Source organism: Piliocolobus tephrosceles, chromosome 4 (genome assembly GCF_002776525.5).
Source record: "Piliocolobus tephrosceles isolate RC106 chromosome 4, ASM277652v3, whole genome shotgun sequence".
Classification (NCBI taxonomy): Eukaryota; Metazoa; Chordata; class Mammalia; order Primates; family Cercopithecidae; genus Piliocolobus; species Piliocolobus tephrosceles.
This window is the reverse complement of record NC_045437.1, coordinates 119,305,362-119,328,402: the sequence shown is the minus strand read 5'-3', so window position 1 is coordinate 119,328,402 and position 23,041 is coordinate 119,305,362. Positions and strand designations below refer to the sequence as shown.

General features: G+C 36.6%; 1 protein-coding gene across 1 annotated transcript in view; it reads left to right on the top strand.

The window, feature by feature from the left end:
* The window catches only part of RANBP17 (RAN binding protein 17), a 428,276-nt gene that overhangs the window by 316,055 nt on the left and 89,180 nt on the right, over positions 1-23,041 (top strand). The window contains exons 19-20 of the mRNA XM_023218928.3: positions 13,702-13,805; positions 19,540-19,628. Of these exons, the coding sequence (XP_023074696.1) occupies positions 13,702-13,805; positions 19,540-19,628 (193 nt within the window). The remainder of the gene's footprint in view (positions 1-13,701; positions 13,806-19,539; positions 19,629-23,041) is intronic.

Genomic DNA, 23,041 nt, shown 5'->3' with positions numbered 1-23,041 from the left:
CACTGTATTTGGTCATCCGGAAGAAGCAGCTCCTCATCCATTCAAGTTTTATCATGAGACTACGGCAGTTCAGTCATATCTTCAGGCTCCACTTCTAATTATAGGTCTCTTGCTCTTTAAATCACATCTGCAGTTACTTCCTCCGCTGAAGTCTTGAACCCCTCAGAGTCATCCGTGAGAGTTGGAATCAACGTCTTCCAAATTCCTGTTAATGTTGATATTATGACCTCCCCACTGAATCACAAATGTTCTTAGTGGTATCCAGAATGGTGAGTCCTTTCCAGAAGGTTTTTGATTTACTTTTCCCTGATTCATCAGAGGAATCTGTGGCAGCTCTAGCCTTACAAAATCCTTTTTCTGAGCAGTAGGCTTCAACAGTGGGCTTAAAGTTTTCAGTAAACCATGCCATAAACAGATGTGCTGTCATGCTGTCATCCAGGCTTTGTTGCTCTATTTCTAGAGCACAGGCAGAGTAGATTAAGCATAATCCTTAAGGACCCTAGGATTTTCAAAATGGCAAATGGGCACTGGCATCAACTTCAAGTCACTGTCAGCATTAGCCCCTAATGAGAGAGTCAGCCCGGTCTTGGAAGCTTTGAAGTCAGACATTGACCTCTCCTCTCTAGCTATGAAAGTCCTAGATGGCATCTTCTTCCAATAAAAGGCTGTTTCATCTGCACTGAAAATCTGTTGTTTAAGTGCAGCCACTTTCATCAATGGTCTTAGCTAGATCTTCAGTATAACTCACTGCAGCTTCTCCATCAGCACTTGACTGCTTCACCCTGCACTCTTAGGTTATTGAGGCATCATCTTTCCTTAAACCTCATGAACCAACTTCTGCCAGCTTCTAACTCTTCTTCTGCAACTTCCTCACCTCTCAGCTTTCGTAGAATAGAGTTAGGGCCTTGCTTCGCATTAGGCTTTGGCTTAGGAAATGTTATGGCTGGTATGATTTTCTATGCAGACCAGTAAAACTTTCTTTATATCAGCAATAAAATTGTTTCACTTTCTCATTGTGTGTTTTTGCTGTCATTTTAGTTTAATCGCTTTAATTTTCTTCAATAATTTTTCCTTTTCATTCATCGCCTGGATAACTGGTGCAGGAGACCCAGTGTTTGCCCGATGAAAGCTTTTGACATGCCTTTCTCACTGAGCTTAATCATTTCCAGCTTTTGATTTAAAGTGAGAGTTGTGCAGCGCTTCCTTTCACGTGAATACTTGGAGATCATCACAGGGTTATTAATTGGCCTAACATCAATATTGTTGTGTCTCAGAAAATAGAGAGGCCTGAGAAGATGGAGAGATAGAGAGGAATGGCTGGTTTATGGAGCAGTCGGCATACACAATGTGTATCAGTGAAGTTGGCTATCCTATAAGAGCACAATTTGTGGTGCCCCACAACAGTTACAATAGTAACATCAAAGGGCACAGATTACCATAACAGATATAATAATAATGACAAAAGTTTTAAATATTAGTAAAATTATCAAAACGTGGCCCAGAAACACGAAGTAGGTTCGTGATGTTGGCAGAATGATGCCAATAGAATTGCTTGACTCAGGTTTGCCACAAATCTTCAGTTGTTTTAAAAAAAAAAAAAAAAAAGTGTAGTATCTGTGAAGCACAATAAAACAAGGCCTGTCTATCTACTTCAAAACCTGTTGTATACAATAAATAACATAAAATTTTATCTGTAAATTTAAAAAATAATTAAAAATGCTAAATGTTGACTTTGGGTTGTAGCATGTAGGTAATTTTTTCTACTTCTGATCATTTGAATTTTTTTAGTGTATTCTTTTTATAATGGTAAAAATTAACTTATTTTTAAAATTTGTTACTAAAAAGCTAAAGTTAGTGAGAGGTATTTATGGATGGGCAGTACCTTAGGATGGGCACTTAAGCTTCTTTGTAGTGACTATGTTACTCTAGATTCCCATTTCTTATATTTGAATACTGCAAGTTAGACCAGTTATACATGAGAGGGTTCAGTCAGTGACAATATCATCCTTAGACAATATAGTACCAATAATACTTTTTTTGTTTATCTTGCAGTCTATTAATACATCAACTTAAATATGAAAATTTAAAAACATGTTCATACAAACAGAAGAAAAATAATTTTATTTTGCACATAAAAGGCATTGAATTTTGAAATGGAAAGGGGACCACACCCCTCTATATTTCATGCTTTTTTCCCTGCTTTGCCACAGACTAAATCACCAGAAAGACAAACTGCCAAAAGTTGAGAGAAATGCAACTAGAATGATTAAAGAGCTTAGTGGGATTGATTTCTAAGGAAAGATTAAAAGAACCATGTATGTATAACTTGGCTAAGTGACAACCAGGGCTGGAGGCAAAGAGAACTGTCTATAAATATTTGAAGAGTGTAAACCAGGCATGCAAAACCCAATCATCTGCTACCTTAGGCAAGTGGGAGATGTAACGGAGTGACAGCTTTTCGTACCGCATCCTGGCCTATTTTACCTCTTGGCTGCTGTGTTGGAGAGAAGAGGAGCAGCCCAGACTGTGTCATTGTCCTTGACAATCATTTAGAAAGCACAGTGTGCTAAACTCGGAGGGCAAGACACAGATGAATCAGGCATACTGGGTCCTGGCCTCAAGGAGCTTATCTTCTTGCTTTCCCAGTTGTCCAAGCATTAAAGAGACCTCGAAACACTTGTCTGGACTTAATTTATTTCCCAGGCCTTAAAAATGCTCTTTTAATAACCCTGTCACACAGAGTGAAAGAAGTGAGGACACCAAAGTTAAAGAGAAGTATCTGGAGGAGAGTTTTTAAAACTAGATCCATGTCACTCACATTTTCAGAACCTGGGAATGGAATGGGTTAACGTTTCCTTTTTGATATGGTCATCACAGATATGGAAACTGCTATGTATCTGTGGTAGGTTAAACAACAGGATAGCACTATCAGAGCCTGCACACAGCCCCAACTCTGTATTCACAGTACTACTGTACTTATTACTGCATTGATAATTGATATTCAGGATGATACCCAGAAAGACATTGCACACTTTTTGGAAAGCAGATTTGCTCTTATTTAGTATTGCTTAATGTAAACTATGAGATATGAGAAACTGAAATAAATACATTTAATTTAAATAATTGGATTTTATTAGTTTTCCCAGGATTCTATTCCTTTGAAATACTTAACCATAACAATATAAAGAATAAATTCATGTTTTTAGTTCAAAGTTGTTTTTTTTTTAATGTAAATATCTGTTGTTTTACAAACACTTTTTGGACACCTTGAGAGAAACAGAAAGAGATAGGCTATGGTGGAAGTGTTTGGTGCATGGTAGGTGCTGAATATAAGTCAGTTGAATCTGGAGATAAAAATATTTGAAATCATAGTAGCTACCCCCATAGAACTTCCACATGTTTGAAAAGAAACTCCTTCCTTATTTATCAGTAATTTTTACTTTTTAAAATAATGAAATGTATATGATAAACATCAAGTTATGATTAAGAGCATCGAGTATGATTTGTTGTATAAATTACCGGAGCTTCTTTCTCTTGTTAAAAACTAGAGTTGTTTCAATGAGAACACTTGGACACAGGAAGGGGAACATCACACACCAGGGCCTGTTGTGGGGTGGGGGGAGCAGGGAGGGACAGCATTAGGAGATATACCTAATGTAAATGATGAGTTAATGGGTGCAGCACACCAACATGGCACATGTATACATATGTAACAAACCATGTTGTGCACATGTACCCTAGAGCTTAAAGTATAATAAAGAAGAAAAAAGAACACTACAGTTGTTCTTCTTCCCAAAATTATGTTGGGCACCTTCCCGGTATGGACTACCTGTTTTATATTTTTCTAGCACCAGTCAAAGTCTTTACATTGCAGATGCTCAATGTTGAATGAATGACAAACAAGTATACAGTAACCAAGATACCGTCATTGTGGCTCCTGGAATCAGCTCTGACTGCCAGGTTCTTTCTGGGTGTAGCTCTGATCATTGGCCTCTCCAAGACAAAACAAATCAAGTGGCTGATTACTTTCACAAGTGATTAGCTACACTTGGCCACTCTTGTGCCCGATTAGTCTCTTGTTGCTCTCTGTTCAAAGTGTTATTACTTTATAGACGATGATTTGTTGAGCATTGTTGAACACAGTTTTTATTATTTGAAGCCTTGTCTCACAAACTAGGTTGACTGGAACATGGCTGTCAGAATTTCTGTATATATGGCTTGATAGTTTTCTATTGTGTGTTCATTGTCATGGAAACAAAGAAGAAAAAGATAGTGCTGTTGTCAAGAGCAGCATAGATTCATATATTAAATGAAAAAATAAAAACATCAGATAATGAGAATCCTCCTCAAATTAAAAAAAAAATGAAGACAAACTTTTTATATCACTGATTTTGGAGAGTGGGAGTGGGGATAAGAATCACATAGAAAAAAAACACCTACTTTCTTGCAGAAGTGTCGGATGTGATTCTTGGATGGAAATACAAAACATTCTAATTGAATCCTACAAAAATAAATTGAATATGTCTTGTGTATAAGCCATACACATTGGAGTGATTAGAAAGGGGGAAAGAAATTGGGTGTCACATTAATTGGTATTTACTTTGAAATGCATTTTGGTTTCTACTCAGTGATTTGCACTTTGTATGAATTTAATTAGATGCTATGTGCCCCAGGTTGTGTTTCAGATGAAAATGTAGGGGGTGGGGGTGGTTGGCAATAAACAGTTGTACCATTTTATCGGATTGCTTTAGCTAAACTAGACAAAATGTTCACTTGCATAAAAAACAGAATTGAAAGCATTTCATCATTAGAATGGTGGTGTTTCAAAACATGTGAGAGATGTTGGCAAGGTTTTTTAGTGTTCCAAGAAATGATCAAAATAAATGCAGAAAATCCCTTCATGTGCAGAAAAAAATGGATGACCAACCGTATGTGCATGCATGTTAGCCCTTCTAAGAATCACTTAGAGTTCCCTAGGTTATTTAAAATTAACTTGGTTGATCTAATAAACTAAAGGAAAGATAGTATTACCCGAGCCAGTAAATGGAGACCCTCCAAGGAGCTATTCAGTATAAAATACTTGAATACATAAAAATCTTCTATTTTGTTTAATTTGAATGCAGGTGAATTTAGTTGACAAATACTGAAGAGGGTAAGTGTGGCAAGGCGCTATGACAACACTTTTCATTTTGTGAAGAATCGAAATTATTCTTTGCAAATTCAGTTTTTACCAGCCGCAAATTTGAAAGTGCTCGGTGTCACCAATGGTTGATTTTCCTTGGACATTTCATGATTACATCTTATGTTGTACTACTTAGAGGGGAAGCACGTGGATAGGATTTGAGCGAGCAATGCATTCCTCGGGTATTTAAACTCTAAGAAGCAGCCATATTTTTAATTACTAGGGGGATACTAATATTAAAATGATGTTTATGGATGTAAAGAGTTCTATCTTTAGGGGCGAGGGTAGCACAGTATCCATATGCTTTGTCTTATAAGAGGTAATTGGCATCTGAAGATATCACTAGCTTAAATTTAAGAAATTTTAAATAACGAACGACTTGAATAACAAGGGAAGAGTATTCTAGAAATAGCTGGTAAAGATAAAAGTGAAAACACAGAGGAAGGAAATTTTTTCTTTTCTTTATTAATAATAGTTAACATTTTTAAAAATTATATAGTTTATAAACCACTTTAACAGGCATTTATCCTTTTTGACCCTTACAACTGCCCACATTAAATAGGTATTATTCCATTGTTTATCTGTTAGAAAACTGAGGTTCAGAGGCCGGGCGCAGTGGCTCGTGCCTGTAATCCCAGCACTTTGGGAGGCCGAGGTGGGCAGATCACGAGGTGACGAGATCGAGACCATCCTGGCTAACACGGTGAAACCCTGTCTCTGCTAAAAATACAAAAAAATTAGCTGGGCATGGTAGTGGGCACCTGTAGTCCCAGCTACTTGGGAGGCTGAGGCAGGAGAATGGCATGAATCCAGGAGGCGGAGCTTGCCCTGAGCCGAGATCCCACCACTGTACTCCAGCCTGGGCAACAGAGCGAGACTCCATCTCAAAAAAAAGAAAACTGAGGTTCAGAGAGATTAAATGACCTGCCCAAGGTCAGTCATGTAAGTAGTAGCCCTCTGACCGTATATTTTCATCCACTTTCACTAAACTATTACTTCATATTTTTCCTTGTCAACCAATTAAGAAATAAAACTGTTTCCTTCATTTTTATTTGAACTATTTGGTCCGAATGATTGACTTGGGGCTTGCAGGCAGTGAAAGAAAAGGAGAAAGGATTACTTCCTAAGCTTCTATGAAATAAACAGATAGATGCATGTTTATTGTTTGTGCTATATTACAGTTTGATGGTCAGTGAAAATCAAATGTAGTTTTTAAAATTTGTTCTTATGTCCAATGATTGGCCAAAGCATATTTCTTCTCATGGATAAAGGAACACAGAGGTGGATATCTCAGGGAGGCTTAGCAAGTGAGGGGCTTGATCAGAAATAGCTGATAGATTGGAAGAATACATCAGTGTATCAACTGTGTCCATGACTTGGCAGAGATTATCTGAAAAATAGACATGGGGGATGAGGGAGTGGGCAGTAAGGGGTAAAGAAGCAGCTGGAAATACTTAAAATCTATAATGAGATAATTAAGACTAATTAGCTGGCCCTGTAGGCAGAAAGCAGCCCATTAAGTCCAGATCCAGTTTTAATAACTTACCTGGTTTTGAGGCTAGACAGTCCAGAGCACCCCAGGGAATGAAGTGTTTCATGGATGAGACTTTTAGGGTGGGATTCTTTGAAAATGGGTAGCTATAGTCTGCAGTGGGCAGTGTATTTTTTTTTCTGGGAACTAAAATAAACACTCTGGTTCCCTAGGGGAAGAATTAAAGGCACCTCAGTTTTCTCATCTGTTAAATGGAGAAAACTACATAGAAGAGTTATCATGTCGTTTTAATAAGAAAGATATACAAAAGGGCCTGAGCAATTCCTATCGCAAAGCAAGTTCTTAGAAAATATTAAGAAACGTTTGTTGAGTGCACTATTAGAAGAAGCATTGACTGCTGCTGGGACCTCAAAATGAGGCAAGTTTGATGCTCTTAATGCCATCTACTCTGCCCTCAATATTTAGGGCTATTATTTTCCTGTGGAAGCAAGATCTGATGACACTTCCCAACACATACCAAAATATCCTGCCCTGCCTGAAGCCACAAGTCATTTCAAAACTAGCTAGAACTCCTAGGCAATTTAGAGGGAAACTGAAATGAAAACCAAATTGTGGCCCAAGTTTCAGGGACCAGTTAAGCACATTTCTCCAAGTTTTACTGTAATATAACTTAGAAGTGGTATCTTAATGAAGCATTGGGAAATAGCAGATGATCTGGGCCTAGACCTGCAAGTCACCAACTCTTATGAGATCGCCCATTTTTACTTGGTTTCGAATGGACTATTTTCTTCACCCCGTGCCTGTGTCTCCTTGTTTATCTCTCCTCTTAATTTTCCTTAATTTGGACCAGAGCTTCATTACACCTACTTTCTTGCAGAAGTGTTGGATGTGATTCTTGGATGGAAATATAAAACATTCTAATTGAATCCTACAAAAATAAATTAAATATGTCTTGTATATAAGCCATGCACATTGGAGTGATTAGAAAGGGGGAAAGAAATTGGGTGTCACATTAATTGGTATTAACTTTGAAATGCATTTTGGTTTCTACTCAGTGATTTGCACTTTGTGTGAATTTAATTAGATGCTATGTGCCCCAGGTTGTATTTCAGATGAAAATGGGGGATAGGGGTGGTTGGCAATAAACCTGACCTTTACTGACTATATTGGTTTTCTGTTATTATTGCTGTAACAGATTACCACAAGGAAGTAGCTTAAACAATACTAATGTATTATTTTATAATCCTGGAGGTCAGATGTCCAAATGGGTCTCAGTGAGCTAAAATCAAGGTGTCAGCAGGGGTCTAAGGAAGAATCTGTTCTTTTGCCTTTTGCGGCTTCTAGAGACCACCTGCTTTCCTTGGCTCATGGCCTCCCTTTCTCCATCAGCGTCAGGCCGAATCCTTCCCATGCTGCCATCTTTGTGGTTCTCCAATTTCTGCTTCTCTTTTCCACTGTTAAGGACTCTTGTGATTACATTGGACCCACCTGGGTAATCCAGAATACTTTTCTGTTTTAAAGTCAGTTTATTAGCAACCTTAATTTCCCTTTATCATATAACCTAATATATTCACAGGTTCCAAGAATTAGAATGGATGTCTTTGAGAGGGTAATTATTCTGTATTCTACCTGCCATATTGGTTTATCACAATTGCCAAAGTGTTTCACACAGTACTTATACAGTAAATCCTCAGTAACTGTTGGCTACCATCATTTACAGTTACCATATCATTTCTATTACTTGCTTCTCCTTGCCCACTTCCCCCAACTCCCCAGTAATCCAGCTGCTATTTGCATTCAAATTTAAGGAAATGAGAAGTTTCACTGTTTTGTATACACTTCGGAGGGGGAGCAAACCCAGATTTTTGTTGTCAGTGTTATTGTGTTAGATTCACATGCCATAAAATTCACTTTTGTAAAGTACATAATTCACTGGTATTTAGTATATTCAGAATATTCATAAAATTGTGCAGCCATAACCATTATCTAACTCTGCAACATTTTCATCACCCCCAAAAAACCCTGTACCGTTAAGTAATCGCTCCTCTTCTCCCCTCCCCCAAACCCTGGAAACCACCAATCTGTTTTCTATCTCTATGGATTTGCCTATTCTGGGCATTAATATAAATGGAATCATACAGTTTGTGGCCTCTGTATCTGGCCTCTTTCACTTAGCATGTTTTCAAGGCACATTCATGTTTTGGCATGTATTGATACTTTGTTCCTTTTTATGGCTGAATAATATTCCATAGTGGATGTACCACATTTTGTTGAGCCATTCATCAGTTGATGAACATTTGAGTTTTTTCTACCTTTGGTTATTATGAAATAATACAGCTGTGAGCATTTGCGTACAACTTTTTGTGTGGACATGTATATTCAGTTTTCTTGGGTAAATACCTAGAAGTGAAATTGATGAGTCAACTGGCAACTCAAACTTTTTGAGTAACTGCCAAACTGTTTTCCACAGTGACTACACCATATTACATTGGTTGTACCATTTTACATTTCCACCGATGGAGGTTTTAAATTGTACAAAATAATAAATGAAATGTCCTACAAATAAAGTATCTGTCAGCCAACATACTTAAACAGTTACTCTTATATTTTAATGTGATGTCTCTGAAGGAAACAAAATGTTTAGAACTTACAAAATGAATAACTTTGTTTAAACATATTCTCAGAGGCACAGTGGAGGTGATTAGCTTTGGGTTTTACCTAAAAGCTAAGAAATTTACAATTTTTATCTATGCATGACTGAGAACTTACAATGTTATGTTCACATTTACTTTTCCTGATGGCAGTGAAAATATTAATCTATAAATTGGCACTTTACCTTCAAATCATATTGGTTTCTGGACCTTTGTCTTATTAAGAAAAAAACTAACAGCTTCAATTATTATTCATAAAATAATCATATATACATTTGGAACACTAAATATATGACTGCATACTTGAATGTGAAGTTGTAAGAGAGTGAGCTCATGTTTTCTCCTTTTGCATCAGAAATGGTAAATGATACCTGTATGGTAATACAGATTAGAAAAAGTCTCTAATAGTAATGTTGTATAAAGTTGTTTGCATGATATAAACAAAAATATCCAGTTCTCCAGCTTTGATGGCACAGCATATCACGTCGCAAGAGCAGCAACAGTGCTAACTAAAACAGTAAACATTTTTATAGTATAATGCACCAGTGTCTTATATTTGCCTACTTTAAACCCAAGTGATTGTCTAGGAATTCCATTTTCCTCACCAGAACCAAGCTGGCTGATCTTCACTCTCTTCTGACTTTATGCAGCTCCAAATTCAGGACTCTGTGACAATAACATTAGTCCCCATCTCTGATGTCTTCCACCTTATCAGAGACCTGGAAAAACATGAGCTTGGGAGTAAAGCAGACATGGTTGTGAATCCTGGCTGACATTTACCAGCTGGAGGAGGTTGGGCAGGCTACCTAATTCCTTTGAGTCTCTCTGTTCACATGTAAAATGAAGAAAATCATACAACTTCATGAGATTTTTCTGACCATTATTGACTTGCAACAGTACTTTGAAAACAGTAAGAGCCACATAAGTGTTTTTTAAGCAAATAAAGTACCAAATCCATTGCCTGCATGAGAACTCAAGGAATAACAGTGTTATTCAGTCACTCCACAAATGTTTCTTGAGTGCTAGACCCCATTCAAGGCACTGGGGATCCTCTATGATGGAAATAGAACAAGTTCCTTCCCAAGGAACTTACATCCTAATAGAGAGGATAAACAACAAATGAATAAATATGTCAATGAATAGCCAGTATAGTAAGTCCCATAAGAAAAGTAAAGCAGGTTATGGGGTTGGAAAGTGATGTGGGGGGAGGGGGAACTGTGGGTAGGATTTTAGATAGAGTGGTCAGGGAAGGCCTCTCTGAGGAAGTGAGAGTTAAGCAGAATTGCTGCTCACATTACTGCGTTTATAGTATTTGCTCCTTGACTTCTCCCTGCACATTTTGGTGGCTTGTCTCTTGTGCTCCTGGTATCCCTGTTTGCTTTAAAATTTGAATGGAGAAAGAGATAGAATCAGGAAGTTTTTTTTATCTGTAGCTCAGAATATTAAGTTAGGAGTTGAAATGTTAAAAGTCTGAATTTGTCTTTTTTCTGAATAAGCATCCTTACCTTGGAAAACTTTGTTCCCAAAGGAAGGGCACTGGGCTGGCAATCTTGCAGTTATACTTTTCTTGATTACCATAATCACCTCTCTAAGTCCATGTTAGACTCAAGACAACAATAGTGCTAATGGCTGTCACTTATTAAGTACCAGACACTGAGCGGGGGGGGGGCGGGGGGGGGGGGGGAGCGGTTACAGATGTTTTGTCATTTACTCAATTCTCATGGCTAACTTTATGAAGTAAATATTATGTCTCTTAATTACAGGTGAGCACACTAAGGCTTTGATGAGTGAAGTGACTTTACCCAAAACCAGACAGCTAATAGTAGCAGAACCAGGGTTCAAGCTTAGATAAACTATTTTTCTTTTTTTTAAGAAATGAGATCTCACTGTGTTGCCCAGGTTGGTCTCAAACTCCTGGACCCAAGGGGTCCTTCTACCCCATCTCCCAAGTAGGCAGGATTATAAGCATTCACCACTGCTCCAGCTAAGCTTAGATAAACTTTGTGATTTCAAAGCATCCATTCTTTATAGCACCATCATCTGCCTGCAGTAATAATTTCTACTGTTCTCATTAATAACTCCATGTTTAGAAAATACTTTATCTTAGAAGAGTAAGATTACATGGCTTAAGTATAATGTACATATATTTTATGTATTTAGGATTTGATAATGTATATTTCAATTGTTTATTGTATTATTCTATGTCAGTTGTTAAGAAAATAAAGACATTCTAAAATTCACCTTTATTGAGAAATTACTTTTTATCTAAACACAGTATTTCCCTAATAATGCCAGGCTCTATTCTGTGCTAATACTATAATACTAGTACCACCACTACTATATATTGAGTGTCTTCTATTTTCCATATAACATTTAATCTTCACAGTGACCCTCGAAGATAAGTATTTTTATACTTATTTTATAGATATAAGAAACTGAGACTCAGAGTAATTAGTAAAATATCCGAAGTTAAATAATATATGGTGGAGTCAGACACCTGGGCCTGTTTACTGCAGAGCTCTACATCATTCTCCTTCACCGAGAAACACAAAGATACAGTCTCAGCGCTGTAGAAGCTAATCTGAAGATACTATCAGCGTAAGCTAGTAGAGCTGATAATTTACATGTATACTTTATAAATTTTATCTCATTTAGTTCCCACAGTAACCCTGATCAAATGGTAGTTGTGGTATAATGTAGGTGGTATTATTATTGCTATTATTAGATATGCGCTTAAATATCTGCAATTCAAGGCAGACTGGTACGATGGTTAAGAGCCAGGCAGAATGCTATGGGAATCCAAAGGGAGAAGGGAGATAACTTGATTGGGAGTTAGGAAAGCTTAGCTTAGACATTGGGAAAGATATTATTTCACCTGGGCCTTGAAAAATAGCATCTGTATGGGTCTGTGTTGTGACCAGTTAACAGAGAAGAGGAGTCACTTGGTCATATAGCCAGTTGACAGAGAAGAGATTCTAATTTGGTCTGCCTTGCTCTTCACTCAGGACACTGACCTTCGTTTAGAACAGCACACCAGTAAAGATTAGTTAGCCTTTTGGCATCTGTTTGTAACAAAGCTAAGTCCACGATTCTGTTGTACTCCTGAAAAAATGTGAAGTTGAAGGAAAGACATAAATCACAGAAGATCAGAGTCAGCCAGATCAGCCATTCCTTAGGAGTCAAAGGATCTTGATCCTGCCAGGACCTCCGTTTCTTTGTCTGAACAATGACTATAGGCCAGTGTTTTTCAAACATTCACAGGCATCTGAATCATCTGGAGAGCCTATTAAAACAAAATTGCTGGGACCCACCCCCAGAGTTTCTGATTCAATGGATTGGGATGGAACCTGGGCATTTACATCTAACAAGTTCACAAGTGATGTTGATGCTGCTAGGTCAAGGACCAAACTTTGAGGACCTTCTCTGAGAGCTCATTTCCTCTCTCATACTCTATTTAAAAACTCTACTAATAGCGTAGACATTAGGCGGTCTGAACCATGTCGTTCCACCTCCAACTAAGTATTCCACCTTAAGCAAGACACTTAATCTTTCTCTGCCTGTTTCTTAAGTAGAGTGCAGCTCATAGCTCCCTGTGACTTAGGACGAATAAGTGGATTCAATCTCTCATTTAAAAGAAACCCCTTTTGAAAAAGGATACTATATAAATTATCAATTGTGCATATCCACGTGTGAAGTGAAGATTCTGCTTTGACAGAATCCTTGAGGAAACTTCAGTCTACCTTTAAAGTAAAAAGTTAATAGGAAATGTCTCTTTTCCCGCTTCTCTATTTAAAAAAAAAAAAAGGAAGCTTAGTGTAAGAAGAAATGTACCCATGAAGAATGTATTTAAAATCCAAATGACCCATAAGGACCCCATCCTTTTTGGCAGATAAAAGTTTCCCTGCCATTTATTTAATAAATTAATTAAAAAGAACATAAATAAAAAAGAATAATAACTTAGAGCTATCTGGGCACCTGAGTCTATAAGCCTTTAGGGCCTTGGCACCCAAAGAGAAGGGGAAAAAAATACTGCATCTCTGAGGCTTTGAAAGTGGCCTTCCTTGAGGCATTAGAGAAGCTCTAGGGGCCCTAGGAGCTAAAGGACTGAGATGCCTGGGGCATGAGTCTGTTAGATCCACTAAAGAACCAGGGGAAAAAAATGGCTGGTAAGTAATTTTGCTATTTCATTTGGTGCAAAAGAGAAGGCAAAACACCAGAATATTCAGTGAGCAAAAGTACAAAATGTGGCATGGATGTCAATGCAGGCTGACCCCTTCTTGGGAATATTTCTAAGCCTAAATAAAGTGCTCAATACTGAGGACAATGTACAATTCTATGCATTTTAAACCATAGTGACCCTTTTGTTTCTCTGATAGGCGAAGATGAGGATGAATTTGAGAATTTCATGCTGCCTCTTACAGTTGCTTTTGAAACAGTATTACAAATATTCAACAACAACTTTAAACAAGAAGACGTAAAGGTGGGTTTGTTTCCAAATATGAGGAATGACAGTTTTGTTTTTCCTAGGATATCTAGATCCAGAAAAGGGCTTTGCATATCTGTGTGTGCTCTTTGCCTCCTCAGACCTGCTTTCCCAATTGCATGTCTTTAATTTTTACTTTTATTTAAGCATTTTTCTAGTTTCTTATGCAAATGAACTTTGAGGTCAGCAAATAGTTTTGGACAGTCAGTTCATGATTAGATGACATAGATTTGTCTCCTCTGGCAGTTACTATCTTTAATAGGATATTTCTTGTGGGTACACCACTTTAAACACCCCTATTCCCTCATCTGTCCTGCACTGTTATGTTTCAACGTATCTATATAGAGGAATGCACAAACATACACATACTAAAACACTACATCTCTAAATATTTTTTTAAACAAGAATTTATATAAATCAAGACTTTATTAAATGGCTAGGCATATATGTATAAATAGGAACTGGTCTTGAAGTATTGCATTCTTAAACGGGACAAAGTGATTAGGATAACTGATAGCTAAATAAGGTTTTTATGTGCCTGTGGGAGCCATATTAGGATTGATTTGACAAGTCAGTTCAGCTGTGGCAACAGTCATACTATCTAAGACAACATTATGTTTTATTAGTAAAATCCTTAAGTGTAGCAAGCTGTCTATGACAAAACAGCCCCATATTTTAAGGTGGGAGATGGGAAGCACAAGCTCTGCTAAATAGAAATAGTATCTTCTGAAATTACAATGTATCAGGGCAATATTAAATAATTGACAATGATTATTATCTTTAACAGACTAATAAATGCACTCCAGAGAATGTAGACACCTTTGTTGGTGATAATTGAGTCATATATTTCATAGTTATTTGAAATATGTTAGAAATATTAACCATCTTTTGCATAGCATCTCTTCACAAAAAAAAAAAAAAAAACTAGCAATAAGAAGCCAAATAGAAAAATGATCGCCTTTGATAATTATCTTTATGTAATTCTTCTACCAAAAAATAATCAGCCAAATGCTATATCTCTTAATTTAAAAGAATTTTTGAAATTAATGTTTATCAGCATGCTATAGTTACAGAATTTTAAAACCAAAAAAAGGATCTTACAGATTCTCTTTGTGTTTATACTCTTCCTGAAATTCGTCAGCAGAGTTTCCACTCAGGTTAGCTGTATCTTTTAGATGTCTTCCAAATATTTTCAGTGACCAACAAAATCTTTGCAGCTTTTAGGTTGCTATTTCTGCCCTTTATCAAAAAGAAGCAGAGAAGTTGAAAAACATCATCTTTATAAAAATTACATCTGTCTCATCTGAAGATTTCATTATATTCCAAGACCATTTTGTTGTAATCCCATCTAGTTTGATAGAAACCATCTTCCTAGAGTCATTTTTAATGGAGTTCCAGTGATATATCCCTAAACCAGCAAGTTCTTAACGACCCTGGAAAGTGACTGCTTGATTACACTTTAACGGTATTTGCAAATAAAATCACAAGTAATTAAAGGGAAATCTCCAGGCTTTTGAGCAAGTTTGATGCATGATAACTGCCTGATTCAGCTTCATCTAGAGTAATGCTGTGTAGGCAACAGCTACTGAGATCAATAGCAACGTAATGATAGTGGCAGAATTAAGTGAGTAACCTGAGAACTGTGCCTCAGAATGCATGCAGCTGCCACGAACCAAGGCCACACAGTGCACTCCGTGCTTCCGTCCTAAATGTTCATCAAAAGACGCCCTGCAGGAAAATGGAGTTAGATGCTCTTTATTGCTGATCGTGTCTCTTGCCACATTTATCAGGGAAATTGGATTAGCAGTTGGCAGCTGCAGGTAGACAAGATTCTGCAGTGATTAAATATGCAGCTTGGCTGCATTTGTTGTGACAGACCTTTAGTAAATTCTACTGTAAGCACCATCTGTCTAATTTGTATAAAGAAAACTTGGTGCTTTAAGCTACCGATAAAAAACTAAATCTGTTGCTTTATCATAAACAAAACTTTTGCACTAAATGCTTTTAAATGTAATTTATTAGGTTAAGGCTATTTTTCTATCATGATGAATAAATAATACGTGCAAAAGTGCTTTCAGGTACTTCATTCTGCAAGTACTAGAGATAAAAACATTTCTGTTTTGTTCTTCAATAAAGTATTTAGTATTCCAATCCACAGGAGGTGATGCTGTTAAAATATCTCTATGAAAATGCCGCAGGACTGCCAAATTCATTTAATTTGCAACTCTTACCAGGATTTTCTAACTCCCTATTTATAGATATTTTCAAATGCAGATTTCAGTATAAACTTAAACATTAAGGACGTGTGTTGCCAAATTGAAATATAGTTGTGAGGGGAGGGAATGCAGCAAAAGTATTGAATTTATAGCTTTATTTTCTTACTTACTCTTAACAAAATTGAAGAAAACATTGAAATTTTGTCTTGGGTTTTTCTCTTCAAAGTAAAGGGGAAGAGGAAAAAACACTCTGACAAATCCTAGCTTTAGAGTATTCTTTCAAAACATGTGTTTCCCCCTATAATTGTGTCCATGGTAAAATATAGTCCAGTACTCCCCTGACTCATGCATTGTTTTTGATTTGGTCATGACATCATCAGTTTCAAGGAAAATGAATGAAAACTTCTCAGAGAAAGAGGAGCAGTTAAATAGGAACCTGCTATCTTTAGTCCTTTCGTAAAAACTCCACAATGTTAAATTATTTAAAATCCTTGATTTTCAGCATGCGCACATTAAAAGTTTTCGCACTAAGTGCCAAATGTTGCAAACAGCACTTTAACAGAATGATTTTGCTTTGATCCCTGTAGCAGTTCCTGAATAATTTATCACAGGTTATTGCCTTAATTCTGGAGAGGGATAGAGCAATAAAGGCAGATGAAAACACTCCAGTTGAAACACCTTGGGGCCTGCTCATTCCTCTGACACGGCTCTTTTGTTGGAACTATTTAGAGGTTATTAAGATGTGTCTTCAGAATTAAGAGTATGCTGTAAGGATGAAGACAGCCATCTTAATTCTAAAGACAAAGCACAATGACCCTTCACCTTCTTTTTCTTTGTTGTTATTATATAGTAGAATTATGAGGATAATATTATAGCCGCCCCCAGTAGTGCCACTACAGTAAAGGGTCTGTCAGACTTTCCATTAGAAACCCTGTTTTGGGGGTCAGGGTGGAAGGAACCTCGTTTCAGCTGTTTCCCAGCCCATTTGTCTCACACTTGGCACACAGACAACTGTTCACCATGCAGCAGACTGAAGAACTCAGCAGTTACTCCCTAACTATCCAAAAAGGAATCCATACAGTTAGATCCCCAGACATATCCCACTCCCCAAAACAACCTCACTAAAAATACAAGAGCCTCTCATTCTTCAGATCAGTCTTGTGTTGACCAACTGTAAAAGAAAGGCAACTTTTAAAATAAAACTCTTTGCACTATTTTAAATGAGATGGTAAACTGTAGCTCCTCCGTTCCTCAAATTCAATAAGATCACCTCTCACTCTCAAATTACTTAGTAGGCTGGTTGAGCTCTTAGTTAACAGCTTTTCTTTTTAGTATCAGGGCTGGATATGTTTTGGCTATTAAGAAAACACTCTCTTTAGTGTTGTTTGTGTATCCACATAGATTATTACAATATTATCTGCTGCTTTGAGATAAAATATATTGTTTGAGCATAAGAAAGCTATTTCTTATTAACACTGAATTTTTCTGTTCAGTTGAATTCATTTAAAACATAATTATATGCTTCCTCTGTAGTAATATTTTCTAGAATGATACATAGATATAATTTCATAGCCACATTTTGCCACTTAAAAAAAAAAAGCCCATAGATTTGAGTCCTATAGACCACTTCTATTAATTTGACATCGTTTAAGGCATGAAAAAATTGTGATAAAATAAAAGTTAATCTTTTTGTATAACGAGGATAGTCTAAAATATTTCAAGAGCCCCTTATACTAGACACAAAGAAAGTAAAACTCATGGTTCTTGTTGACTAATTTAGATTTAAATGGTAGATATCTCATGTGTATGTGGAAGCTTAAAATTTTTTGAAGCATAGCCTGAAACTTGTAAGTGTACCTAATAAAAATAGAACAGAAAGCCTACTTTAATAGAAAGATTGCAAAGCCAAAGAGTCAGAACAGAAAAGTTTGAAGAAGGCTTCTTAGAAGATGTGTTTTGTTGTGGAGGCTGCCAGGAATGTGAAAAGCTGAGAAAGAGAGGAACAGACTCCAGGTGGTGAAAAAAGGCTATATAAAAAGGCAAAATGTTTAAAAACAAATGGCAGGTTACATGAGGGAGCTACAAGGAGGCCAGCTGGTTATAGAAAAACAAGAACTGGTGAGTATGAGGAAAAAAAGGAGTAAGTCATTTAATGGAGCAGAAACAAAAATTCAGTTTTCAAGATTCAGAAATTCAGATAACCATCATTCTGTGAACTGTTAGACAGTATAGAAACTGAATATTCCTATAAATAACATCCAGTTATATTGAGTCACCTCTTAGGCAGAAAGAAAGGAGAGGATGAGAAATCCTAGATACTTCTGAGAGTTAAACTATTATTTGCTACTTTGAAATTAAATTAATTAAATCAGCCATTAAGATTAGGGTCAGGATTCACTGTTTGCTTAATAATAATTTGAACTCCTTCCTAAAGAGGTTTTCATTTATTACCAAAGTGTGAGTAAAGAGAAAATCTGGTAGAAAAAAAAGTTCAGAGAGCATTTTCTAGCTGAGTATTTGCAATGAAACAGTATCTTTGGAAGTCACAGTTGTATATCTCAATTATCCCACCCCCTTGTTTTGTAATTATGTTTATTTGTGCTCTTTGTTCCAACATTCTAGCATCTGTTCATGGGTTTTCTTTTTCTCTTCCCAAGCCTCAACCTAAGGACAGCTTAATTAAGAGTCCAGAGTACGAGTCAGATCTCTTCTCTTCAAGAGTCAAGTTTTTGGTTTTTTTCTCTAAAACTAAATATTTATGGAACATTTACTGTGTATCAGGCTCTGCTAGGCATTTTCACATGAATTTATCACATTTATTTGTCACAGTGCTTCTGTGAGAAATGCATTATTAGCCCCTTTTATAGATGACAAAAGTGAGCCTGATAAATTGCCTTGCCCTAAGTCTTAAAGCTGGGATTCAAATTCAAGTCTTATGACATCAAATACAGAACTCTTTTCCTTACATCTTCCTCACTTGGGGAATGTGACTGCCATTCTGCGTATATCATAGTACCAGTAGGTCACTTGGCCAGTTTTATTTTGTCCTAAAGTTATTAAGGATATTCATTAGGAATTTTTAAATGCCAGTGCCTTTCTAGGATAGACTCTAAATTATGTTGTGGGACCGATTGCATGCAAGCCGATGTTCAAGATTTGCTGTTATTAAATAATGGCTAGACCCTGTATATATCTGTTTTGTGTAATTATCAATCCTGATCTTTTTTTTCTGATTTGGCATTATTCAGAAACAAAGTATATTAAGATTCTTAAATGCTTAGCTACGCTACTGGAATTATGACTTAGCTAAATTTATAAGAAGTAAAGTGGAGTTATCAGCGGATTTGATGGTCTGTTTGTTTAAAGAATCTATGCTTTTCTGTAGAAAGAGGTCTGAAGGAGACATTTTAGCTAATGAATCAAAATCAGATATGTGGTCATTATTGCCTGATTATTACTCCATCTGCTCTGCGCTAACGTGAAAATCAATTACTGTGTCTCTTTCCCACTGACAGCGTATGTTGATCGGGCTGGCAAGAGATCTTCGAGGGATTGCCTTTGCACTGAACACAAAGACCAGCTACACCATGCTGTTTGACTGGATGTATCCTTATTACACTGTGACAATACCAGCTCTGTGCACAGAGGGATGCCAGGCCCCTCGCTTTCGTTTAATAGTATGGCACAGTAGGGAAGAGGAAACAAAGCTAAATGAACTAATGTGTAATCAGCTAAAAATTACAGCACAGTGGCAGCAGAGCAGATAACTGAGCACAGTATTTGGAGACCCAGCTCAGAGAGGTCACTTTTTTGGTGCCGTTAAATATTGATAACTTAAAAATGACTTCCCCCAAATGATTGTTTATGTTGGAGTTGAAGGGATAATCTGGCTAACATCTTTAGGGATCAATGAATCCTACCATTTGGCATTTTTGAGGGGAGATTTGAATCTCCATCTCAATTAGCAAGGCCGGGAAGATCATTTTATCTCTTCAAGGCCTAACTCATCCTGCCACAGTTTTTCATTATCATGAAAATAATTAATGGACATGAAAAGGGGAAAATAAATAGTCAAGATTTGTCATTTGGTGTAAATTTTGAGTTGACCTTTGCCAAGGGTTAGTACAGACGGGGAAAAAAAAAATCCCCCACAGAAACACCTTATCATATAAGAGTTAAAAGAGCATAGACTTTGGTGATAAAATCCCAGCTCTTCATTTACTGTGTTGTGAACCTTGGCAAGTCATTTCACCTGTCTTGGTTTTCTCATTTGAAAACAGATATAATTCAGTATCATGATATATTGTAACCATTAAAATAGGTAAAGTATACTCTGTATAATGTCTGGCACATTTTTAGTAGTTGTAAATGGTCATTAATATTATTATAATAGTATTGTATGACTAATCTTTGATCCCAACAGGAAGTGATATTGTATGCAAGTCATGTAAGTGTCATATAATGCTTTCATGTCTTTTATACATGAAACCATCAGAGCATGTGAAAAAAAATTGTATAATCTCAAAGCTGATTTACTTTTTAATCTAAACTATTTCTCAGTTGCTTTGCTTAAACCCTTCTTATCCAAAGTTTCCTGTAAATTAAATTGCAATGGAAGCTTCTTAAAGGTAACTTTCAACTACTATGCCACAGTTATGGCCAAAAATATAACTAACAGGGGATCTAGGCATGTTTTAGGAAGAACTCTACATATTATAAAAAATTTTAAACATTAATTTGATACTGATGTATCTTATTATTATTAAAATATACTTCATCAGATTTATGTACCCAGGGAAGGGTTACAGATAAAATTTTTATGTCATTGAGTAATCATGCACATGGTTTGTATCTACATATAATACGTATAGAGATTATGAAATTTCAACATGGAAAGTCTTAAAATTATCTTAATGACAGTTAAACTGGAATTATATATGACCCTTTCATTTCTGCCTTTTTTTTTAATTTTTAAGAGAGAGGGGCTTGTGTGTTGCTCAGGCTGGACTCAAAACTCCTGGGCTCAAGCGATCCTCCTACCTCAGCCTCCCGACTAGCTGGGACTGTGGGACTACAGATGTGCTCCACGGCACCCAGCTTGACTCTTTTATTTCTCTAAACATAAAGAGCAACTCTCAAAATCAAAATTTTCATTATTTGAAAAATAATAAAAGTCTACTTTGGGCACTGTAATATCGATGGTGATCTTGAAACCAGTCTACAACTCTAGGCTATCTAGTGATTAACATTTCATGTTTTTCTCTTCAACAATTTCAACCAAGAGTCAAGATCAGAAACCTTCCCCTCAGTGTCAAAGAAGAACTACCTGCCATAACTGATACCGCCCAAAATTTAGAGAAGATACTGTATTGTTTTCCATTTCCTTATTTAACTCCTTTGGGGGTAGCAGGGGAACCCTTCTGAAATGAAACTTTTGTCCAGCAGATGGCAGAAAATAGCAAACGGAAAATCTTGGGACTTAATGTTTTGTTTTGAACTAGAAACCTTTGTCTCCTCCATTTGACCATAGATGTTGAAGCTCTCAGGGTCAGGGGCGGAGAGAAGTGTCAGTTATGCCGGAAGCTGTGTTAGATTGCCAAATGGGGTGGTTTGGTACTGGCGTTGCTTATAATAATTGAGTTTCAGTAGCAAATCAGCTTCCTTGGGAAAAGGCTAGGGGCTTTTCATAATTGTATTGACAACAAAATGAATATGATAAATGGTGTTCATTCAGTTGAGACAAGATTTATAGTCTTCCTTTGGGCGAGGGATGAAGAGCAAATATTTATAATAATAGTAAAATTTGTTTAAAAGTTATATTATTTGATAATTCAAAAAGCTTTATTAAAATATTTTGAAATACTTTAAGCAGTTTCAGGTGATAAAGTACAGATTCTTTTCAAAGTATTCAAGTAATACAAAAATGAATAAGTATGATAAAAAAAATGCCATGGATATGAAAGTCATTTATTCTTCCTGAAATATTGATATGTCAAACCGTCAGTGATGATTTTCACATTACTGCTGGGGAAAGTTTATTTGCCTTTTATCCACATAAATGTGTGTTCTTTAATTTGTTATACAATCTTTAGCATGCAGAAGAAACATCCTGTAAGAGCACATGTCATCTTAAAGTCAAAATGCATTTTATTTATGGCGATTATTTGATAAAATGCTATTTTAGTGGTTAGCTATTTAATTCAAAAACATTTCTATAAACACTGACTGCATTAACTGCCACACAAACTACATTGCTTTTCACTCTGTCCTTCCAAAACTAAATTGCCTGAAACTACACAGCAACCATCTTGATAAATGGTTTCCAGGGCTGGAGAATTGAAAGAGGATCATTGACATACTTCTTTGCCCCTGTGATGGGAATGCAACAATAAGAAAACACTTTATCTTGCAGTGCATCTAATCTCCTTGTTTAAAATTTTCCTAGATCATACTTAAACTGAAGTATCAAAAATCCAGACGGAAGTTGGGAAAAAAATTAAGAATCTGTATGACATTATTTCCTCACATGCAGTCTTTTAACTGTTAAAGTCTGATTATTGAGCTCACCGATTTTTAGTCAGGAAGTCAGTCCTGTTATACAATGGCAAGGCAAGGTAACAAGATATGTAGAAGAGATACAAACTTCAGAATAGGACAGTCCTAGATTCCAGTCCTGGATTCACCACTTAAACTGTGGGTCTCGAGTAAGCTACTTAATATCCCAGAATGACATGCCTGTAATCCCAGCACTTTGGGAGGTGAGGCGGGCGGATCACGAGGTCAGGAGATGGAGACCATCCTGGCAAACACTGTGAAACCCCGTCTGTACTAGAAAATAAAAAAAAAATTAGCTGGGCGTGGTGGTGGGCGCCTGTAGTCCCAGCTACTTGGGAGGCTGAGGCAGGAGAATGGCGTGAACCCGGGAGGCGGAGCTTGCAGTGAGTGGAGATTATGCCACTGTACTCCAGCCTGGGTGACAGAGTGAGACTCTGTCTCAAAAAAAAAAAAAAAAAAAAA